Source organism: Oncorhynchus tshawytscha, linkage group LG16, assembly GCF_018296145.1.
Source record: "Oncorhynchus tshawytscha isolate Ot180627B linkage group LG16, Otsh_v2.0, whole genome shotgun sequence".
Lineage (NCBI taxonomy): Eukaryota > Metazoa > Chordata > Actinopteri > Salmoniformes > Salmonidae > Oncorhynchus > Oncorhynchus tshawytscha.
In genome coordinates, this window is record NC_056444.1 from 65795454 (window position 1) to 65804719 (window position 9266).

Consider the following 9266-nt stretch of genomic DNA (forward strand, 5'->3'; position numbering starts at 1 on the left):
TGAAATAAACTGTAAACAATTGTTGGAAAAATTTGTGTCATGCACAAAGTAGATGTCCTAACCGACTTGACAAAACTATAGTTTGTTAACAAGACATTTGTGGAGTGGTTGAAAAACAAGTTTTAATGAGTACCTAAGTGTATGTAAACTTCTGATTTCAACTGTAATAATGCATTTGATTAAAATGCATTGCACTGTTCCAAACATGGCAACCCTGCTTACTATTAACAGTTTCTTTGGGGAATTGCCATGGTGAATTCTGAAGAAATCCAGAATATAAACTACTGATGAAAATACATTTTTTTAAATGTAATTTTGACTGTTAAAGGTTTCACACACTTGTTAAAAGACAATATTTGTGTTGCTTGATTTTACTGTCCATGAAGTAAACTTGTATATATCTTAGTGAGTTTATGGACTTTTTATGGATGGTCTGGATGTAACGTAGAGCAAAAATAAAATGGAAAGAGGAGTACATATCCAGGCTTTGTAAACATTTGATAACGTCAGTGACAATTGGGAGAAACTGGGAAAGCTGCAATATGCCAAGGATAAACTATGTTTAATAGATCTATACATTAGTCTAGCTTTTGTTAGTCTCACAATGTAGGCCTATATATTTTAAGTGAAGAGGATACAGGACAAGACAACTGAACAAATTATACATTCTTGTATTTATTGACCATTTCTGGATACAAATTGTCATAGGGCACAATAGAAATATAGACATTGTACATTTAAAAGAATGATCCCATCTCAACTTTGCATGAATTATTGTACATGGATGATGTTGGTACATAAGGACATTGTCAAAATAGTTGCAGCTGTGATTGGATATATTTCATTACCGGAGTTCCACATGAACATGATACCCCTCAAATGGTACCCTATTCCCTATATAGTGCGCTACTTTTGAACAGGGCTCTGGTCTAAAGTAGTGCACTATAAAGGGAATAGGGTGCCATTAGGGACTTATACATGGAAAAGAGCACGGTGCCAAAGCTGCACGAGGCCTACAAGGGAATTACAAGCTGGAGAGAACACCCAGTTTTTGTCACTAAACAAACACATGACAATCTGAACAACCTGAACCAAGCTAACATTTCAGTGCACCAGAAGTAAGATTTATTAAAAAGAGAATACGCTGGCTAATCGACTACAGTCAGCGAACACAGTTTGCAAAACTGCCAGATCTCCCTGACTTTACACATCGGCTTAGTGACCTGTCTAAGCCAGGTTTAAAAAATTGGGGGCAAATGAGCACACTTTCACTAGTAGCTAGGTAGTTGTCTTTAGAATACCAAGCTACAGTCAGATTAAAAAATACAGAAAATACAGACTATGTAATACAAACATTGCTCAAACACTTGCCAGAGGTTACATTGTACATGTGAAACCAGTTGAAGAATGCAATATGGGAAAGTTAAGTGAGCATGAGATTATGGGCCTTGTCAGGCACAATGCAGTTTTACGGGTTTTTACTGAGTTTGTAGCAGCTTGTAGGTTTGAGGAGAGACCCAGTAACTGGACTGTGATCTAGAGATCCCTGACACTGAGAAACACAATGAAACAACAAAAAACAGTTATTCTAGAGTAGACAGCAGACACTGACTGTATCCTCACAGACAGAGCAGAGTATTTCAACATCCTGTACAAAGTGATGATGACACGGCCTTGGGCATGTAAAGAGGTGAAATGGAATGATCAGCTATTATACAGACCCATTGGATAAAACAGTGCCACAATAGGAACAATCCAGCTCCTAGTTTGGGCAACCACAGTTTGTTTCACCTAGAACTGACCAAGTGGCGATGGGTCGCAACAAGTACTGTAGACTGGAGGACCACATTAAGAGGAACAGCAGATGCCAGAGTTCAATAAAAGCTCCCTGGATTGATGAGAGTGTAGCTCCCCACTCAATGAATGCCTACCCACCCTTAAGCCATTATGACATTATTATGTTGAGTTTTCGTAGACGTCGAAGCAGCACAGTTCCTCAGGTATTTCAGGGCACGTAATGACCCGGAGGAACATGATAAAAAACAATCAGTCTGATCAGATCTTTGATTATTAACAGTACACTTTAGTTTACACAAGCCTTTTCCAGTGGCGCCCCAAAGAGGCTATAGGGAGACAAGCACAAGTCACACCAGAGAGACTAGTAAAGGGACAGCTTATTTTGGGTGGGAGGGAGGAACAATTCTGCACAATCAGGAGTAACAGGGAGATGTCTACTACAGAGATTTACATGAATAACTTTTCTATAACCATATATTTAATGATCATACTGTATATCCTCGAGATCACTGGTAAGTAGGTGTAATGGATAGATTAACCACTTCACACTTAAAAAGCAAGTATAGGCAAAACTCACCTTTTGTCCAATAGAAAACCTGGAAATAAGTGTATACGCCATACCAGCTCAAGATACCGGTGTTAGGGAAAAAATAGTACCGCTAAGCTACAGTCTTTTGAAAGATGCGTGTCCAAAAACTCATCATCAGAGCATACTTTAGTCCAATATAAAAGACTTGCAATACCATGACATACCCACAGAGAAAGTGTTGTCTGTCACCTGTCCTGTGATTCTTTGATAGATATATGCTTGTCGAGAAACATCCATTGGTTTTCCAGTGCATTTGCAGATAGAGGTTGGATGAACTGTGTTGTTGACCCTCCTTTGGCTAGAAGGCAAGAAAGTGAACAGTAGAATAGGGGTTGGGGTGGCACCAGTATTGGAGATTCAGTCCAGCTCTGGTTGACAGGAAGTCAGTATGTTGAGCGAGGTAGCAAGTTTACTGGTCTTCCTCCTCCTCTCCTTCTTCAGATGATGATTCCTTGGCTGTCTGTTCCTCCTTTTCCTGAAAAGACACCAAACACAGACCGGTCAACCCATGTTTCTCCTGGTTCACACCAACAACAAAACAGAATTGGATTAAATATACTCTAAGTCACCAGCAGACAGTGCATCAATCTTTCAACTACAATAACTGATTTGCAATACAAACAACAGTATCTATTAGGAGTCAACTACACCTAATCGGATCAAAGAGTCACTCAAGACAAACATTTTCAGTGCATGTTTTATTCACAATTAACTTAACATACAATTGTGCAAAAAAAATAGTAACGACAACAAAAAAGGTTGGATGTGTAAATATGTAGAAAATAGTATATACATAATACGAAGCAGATACAATATGAATGAAGTAAAATGAAAGACCAACTGATCTGTGTTTCAGACAAGTAACAGTGGTTCACTCTAGTGCACCATCGACTCAATAAAAGCATGTCTGTAAGGCAAAGACACATTTTCTTTCTCTGTAAATAAAATGGCTGACAAAGTTTTCAACTTTGACAGTTCCTCAATAGCTCTATAACAGAACATACAGTTCAAGACGAAAGTTTACATACACCTTAACCAAATACATTTAAACTCAGTTTTCATAATTCCTGACGTTTAATTCTAGTAAAAAATTCCCTGTTTTAGTCCAGTTAAAATCACCACTTTATTTTAAGAATGTGAAATGTCAGAATAATAGTAGAGAATTATATATTTCAGCTTTTATTTCTTTCATCACATTCCCAGTGGGTCAGAAGTTTCTTCCTTGCTGAATAGCCTTTCAGGTTGTGTAAATATAGGACTCGTTTTACTGTGGGTATAGATACTTGTGTACGTATTTCCTCCAGCATCTTCACAAGATCCTTTGCTGGGATTGATTTGCACTTTTCGCACTAAAGTACATTCATCTCTAGGTGACAGAATGTGTCTTCTTCCTGAGTGGTATGATGGCTGCGTGGTCCCATGGTGTTTATACTTGCGTGCTATTGTTTGCACAGATGAACGTGGTACCTTCAGGCATTTGGAAATTGCTCCCAAGGATGAACCAGACTTGTGGAGGTCTACAAATTATTTTCTGAGGTCTTGGCAGATTTCTTTTGATGTTCCCATGATGTCAATCAAAGAGGCACTTGAAGGTAGGCCTTGAAATACATCCATAGGTACACCTCCAATTGACTCAAATAATGTAAATTATCCTATCCGAAGCTTCTAAAGCCATGACATCATTTTCTGGAATTTTCCGAGCTGTTTATAGGCACAGTGTATGTAAACTTCTGACCCACTGGAATTGTGATACAGTGAATTATAAGTGAAATAATCTGTCTGTAAACAATTGTTGGAACAATTACTTGTGTCATGCACAAGGTAGATGTCTTGACTGACTTGCCAAAACTATAGTTTGTTAACAAGAAATGTGTGGAGTGGTTGAAAAACCGGTTTTAATGACTCCAACCTAAGTGTATGTAAACTTCCAACTTCAACTGTACATAGTGATGCATAGCACGCCTTAATAAGTCTCTCAGTCCAGTGCAGGCTTGCCAAGAGTTCCTTGAGCTCTTTCCGCTGGCGCTCAATCAAGCCCGGGAGATATACAGACTTAAAACATTTGCACATCTCTGGCGTACAACTGGCCACTAGTTGCATCCTAGCTTCCACCATATCCCTTGCATAAGAACTATTTACTAGCTTCCATCCCTCTTGCTCCAGCTCTTTGTCCTGACATAAATACAGAGCATGCATTTTGGCGCTGGCAAGACGATGCTCATATTTCTCCTCAGTCCCAGGTCCCCGCCAGTGTTTGTTCCACCTTAAAGATAAATAAAGAGTTATGACATGAGTTATCATGAAAGGATAGTTGTCTACAGTTAGGGACAGCTAAAGGTTTAGGTTTAATCAACAACAAATTCAATACCACAAAACATCTAGTGAACACATTCCCCTTAATGCAAAACACAACTACTTCAAAACAAGCTAAACTATATTGTCATATATGTAAGTCTTAAATAGTTTTATTTTACATAGTGTTGTGTTTAGAGAATTCAACAATCGTTGCTTACCTCGTCCTTACATGTCTTCAGAATCGCATGAAGACGAGTCCCAGGGGTCAGCTTTAGGTCAAAATGTGTCAATTCCTCATCAGAACTGAACAATTCCTCATCAGAACTATCTGTGTTTGTTGCAAGAAAGTCATCCTGAATGTTTCTTCAATGCAAGTTGTCTGGAATATTTATTGTTTCAAATTAAGCAATATACTCCAGGTGTAGTTGACTTCACATCTGGTAGCTGGTTGTTGCAAACAGAAAAGGTTAAGTTGAATTTTTTAATTTGTACACAATAGCCACCATGTTTTTTTGTTGGTGGCTGAATAGCAGTGGAAGATAAGCAGTAGCCACTGAAACCCCTCCCCCAACTTAATTCAACCAATCACAGGGGTGGTGGGTTTGGAGTTCACCTGGAAAAAGTTAGCTAGGTTACAAAATTGTGTCTGTTTAGGACACGCCAGGGAACAGGACAGATGATGAGTTAGATTGTTCGTTGTACATCATTTTGTTTGTATGAACTAGCCATAAGCATTCTAACCTTTGGGATTTCTGGCAGCAGTGAAAAAAAGGGGTTTTCATTTAGGAGTGTGTCAGAGTCAAGGGACATTATTGAGGGAGGCATTAGTTAACCATAACATTAAAACCTATGATAATAAGAATTACTCTTACCTCCTTCTTAGGTCTTCCCCTGCGTTTCATCCCTGCAGTTGAGGCTGCTGGTGTCTTCTGTAGAAACCGAGGAAGAAAAACAAACAATTAATCTAACTGCACAGAAAACTGCTAAACTACTGTCACTAGAGGGCACTAATACTCCTATAAGAAAGCAGATGGCTTGAGGGCATCAGGTTCATTGGCTATTATCTTGGAAGCTGACAGGAACTGCACACAGGGCACTCCAGTTCGCTGGCCACCTGGTCTGGGGCTCAGAGACAGCTGGTGAAACTGGGCAAGAAGAAACGAGCCCACTTCAGATTTATCCTTGAACCTAAACACACATGCATATATACACATATATCCCTTCCCTGAGCCCAGTTCACATCTATCCTTGAAACTAAACACAGTCATATATGCACATATATCCCTTCCCTGAGCCCACTTCAGATTTATCCTTGAACCTAAACACACATGCACATATACACATATATCCCTTCCCTGCACATACACATAGACACACCAACACGCAGCGCTTAGAGGAGCGTGGGGGTTGGGGCGAGGAATAGAACTCGCCTGTTGCTATGGTGACAACGGGGAGAAAAAAACTAGGGATGTGTGTTCGGGGGGGTGGGGGGTGTAATGTCAGCTTGGAAACAGTCTTGCTGCACCTGCACCACACTGTGCATGACAAGCTACAGGAAGCTGGAGGACAGGAAGCCAGGGGGAAGTATTAACTCAAAACTGAGTGTTTCTTCAAGCAGCCAGTAAACCAAGATCTTAGAAAGGGAAGCTATGGTCCTGTTATTTTTTACACTTGAGGCGAGAAGGGCCAAAACATGTACAGTTAATGTATAAATCGTACTTAACAACAGGACATCCTTTGAACCTAATGAGGTTAGCTCCCCTTGTGATAACAAAAGGGTCATCAACCGTCATAGGGACATGAAAATTACTTTGTGCTTGACTATGAGGATGAGGTTGAAAACTCAGGTAATATCAAGTTAAAACCATAGGGTGCAGCTAAAACTATAGGGGCTTGTGACAGCTGCTCCATCTGACCCTAATGGTAACCTGTGGTCAACAGGGGCCTGCGGGTTCTGGCAGGATGACTGCTAAGCGTAAGTGACAGTAGCAGGTCACATTCACTCAGTTGTGTAAAAATAGGGCTACCAAATTGCCTTACCTTGCCCTTGGTGACAGTCTTGTTCTTGCTGCCTTTTGGCCTTCCCCTGGGCCTCTTTGGGGTAGGGGACCCACTGGGCTCCTGGCAGAAAAATATGGGAAATGGTCAGGCGGACAGCACAACATTACAGCCAAAGATGAAAACATGTAAATGGTGGTTCTATAGTTGTTGCATCCCAAGGTTTGACACTATGGGCGCAACAATAAATTAAGTGTATTTTTTGGAGGTATATGATGTGAAGCACACACCTTCTTAAAAGGAATACTTTATTATTCAAGACACAAAGAGTGCGCTGTTCAAGGTCAGTGCAACTGACACCCGTTGCTACTTTAGGACTAACAGGTGGTCACAGCCACAGGCTGCCAAGTTCTATTTACTGTAACAAGCTCTAGAGAAATGACAGTGGTTTAAATCAGACCATACAATAAGAGGCATGTAGGAAGTAGTGGCTTACTACAACCCAACAATAATATAGCTTTATGAAGACCAGTGAAGACTGCTACGGGAAAACATTGCTTCTACTTTGCTTACATAAACCGATCAGTTAGAAGCAGAGGTAAGAGTATGTGGGTTACTACTGGTTTAAGGGGTTCAGGTTACATATCACGGACAACCTGCCAGAACACATGATGACCATTACAGATGTACACAGCCATGGTTGGTGGGGGGGTCTGGTTAATCACCTAACCAGGAAAACCCGGGGCCCTAGTTGGGTGGTCATAGCCAGGCCTGGGAGCCATAACCAGCTAGGGCCCTTAGTTTTTCCTCTGCAGGCAAACTCCAGGGCCTACACATGATCTACCATTACACAGAGAAAGTAATGTTGTGTTACAAAGACACTTACATCAGAACCACTTTTCACCGGTGGCTGTTTCCTTGGCCTTCCACGTCCCCTCTTCTCTGCTCCCTCTTTTGTTGAAATGGTGCCCTTATCACTCATGTTGAGGTGTAATCCTAAGAATAATAATAATAGTGTCTATTTTCACAATGCATGTAAATTCCATATACTACATTCTCTATTGTTGTATGTAAAACTGACACTTTACCGTAGGGTTCTTAATGGTGTTATTACATAGTAAGTACAGTGACATAAGCATTTGACACGTCCCAATGTATTTGCAGCACTATTTGTGTCTCATCTGTGCTGCATCCGTGGACTACTGATAAATAAACGGGGTGACATCAACCGGTTGTGTATAACACTACATACAGACGGAGTCCGCGCACAATGGAGACAGTCTACCAAGGAAATCTTTATTTAAGCGAAAACAATGTGATGAATGCAATTGACACAATTCAAGAACTGCACAAATAGCAATAACTTAGAAATGCAAACTGCATGCGAGGATACAGCACAGTGAAATGTCCTAGTTTGGTATAGGCTGAATGTTTAAAACCCAGTCACTACGGGTGCCCCGTTGCTCCATCAAGCACAATACGCAAACGAAAACAAAAAGAGGAAATTGAATCGGAATAAGACTGTATGCAATATCGTTATTTTAGTCCAAAAAATGTTATCGAAGCACATTTAAAACATTTACGCTTCCAGCCTATCGAATCCTATGTCGAAATAGAATGAAGACGTGACCGAATGCAAGGTCAGTTTTGTGTTCGTTGCAATAGGTTGGATTGCTCCTACCTTGATCCCTTGAAGATTATGGCCCTCCGCCGAATTATAACGAATGGTTCACCCACAAACCAGTCGCTTGTTTTACCGGTTAAATCCTTTAGCTAAAGCTCTTGTTTTATTCGACAGAGACTAGGCTACACAAAATCCGCCCCTTTAAATTCCAGTGTGCAGCACAGCAAATAGACGTATGCTATAGAAGAGAATCCGTAGACAAGAGAAAGTAAAAAATACTGTAGGATTGTTTAAAATTACCTTATTTAAAATGAAGCAGGCGAAAGTGCAGATCCAAAGCGTGCTAAAAATAGCTGTCTGTCTTTCCCCAAGATAAAGAAAATGCGCCAGTCTCAAGGAGTTTAGGGCAATTTAAAGAGGCGTCCTCACAGGAGCTATAACATTGGAGGGCGGAGATATGATAAGTGGGCCACCATCATCAACCCAACACCCCAGCCCCTTCATTCATCCCCAACCCCCATTCACATCCAGATGTATTGTTTCAGCGTCCAGGTGGCTAACCTGTAGTCTGACATTTCTTTATGCCTTTAATCCTACAGCCAGGTTAAAGCCACAGTCTGTAGTGTTCCCACAGCAATATTAAACAATGAAATATCTCCCTTGGTTTGAAAGAAATGATGTACCTTGAAATCACGTTTTTAAAAAGTAGTATTGTAAATTGGCCTAGTAGGCTTGTTGCCTATCACATTTAGCATGTTCTCCTTTTATAAAATAAAAAATGGTGTCCCACTCTTTGAGTGTATCTATACATTAAGGAGTTTGCTTTAATAGTGTGGTTAATGGTTTCAATACATTCAGGACTGTGTGCCATTTTTTAAAATTCATTTTTGTTTGGTCATATAGCTTAAGGATTCATATTATGAGCTATAAACTTGGCTTAAGGTGCATTCTGTGAACTGTAAC

The 9266-nt window shown here is 40.3% G+C and overlaps 1 protein-coding gene across 3 annotated transcripts; it reads right to left on the reverse strand.

Annotated features, from left to right (window-relative positions):
* Positions 1–655: 655 nt before the first annotated feature.
* LOC112216134 (high mobility group protein HMG-I/HMG-Y) lies at positions 656–8760 on the reverse strand. Of its 3 annotated transcripts, none has more exons than XM_024375865.2 (5): positions 8604–8760; positions 7566–7675; positions 6722–6802; positions 5554–5610; positions 656–2861 (listed from the first exon to the last, which is right to left on the reverse strand). In XM_024375865.2, the coding sequence occupies exons 2-5, from the start codon at positions 7659–7661 to the stop codon at positions 2796–2798; spliced, it is 300 nt and encodes a 99-aa protein (XP_024231633.1). In that variant the 5' UTR covers positions 7662–7675; positions 8604–8760; the 3' UTR covers positions 656–2795. The 3 variants fall into 3 exon arrangements, with proteins under 3 accessions (XP_024231633.1, XP_024231634.1, XP_024231635.1); XM_024375866.2 differs by lacking the exon at positions 8604–8760 and adding an exon at positions 8361–8590; XM_024375867.2 differs by lacking the exon at positions 656–2861 and adding an exon at positions 4239–5009.
* Positions 8761–9266: the final 506 nt, after the last annotated feature.

What these genes read in the sequence shown, in the direction of transcription:
- LOC112216134 (XM_024375865.2), bottom strand. Translation starts at nt 7,661, where the DNA reads ATGAGTGATAAGGGCACCATTTCAACAAAAGAGGGAGCAGAGAAGAGG. An exon ending in CGGTGAAAAGTGGTTCTGAT is followed by an intron (nt 6,803 to 7,565) that starts GTAAGTGTCTTT and finishes TTTTTCTGCCAG; the next exon opens with GAGCCCAGTGGGTCCCCTAC. An exon ending in GGGGAAGACCTAAGAAGGAG is followed by an intron (nt 2,862 to 5,553) that starts GTAAGAGTAATT and finishes GTGTCTTTTCAG; the next exon opens with GAAAAGGAGGAACAGACAGC.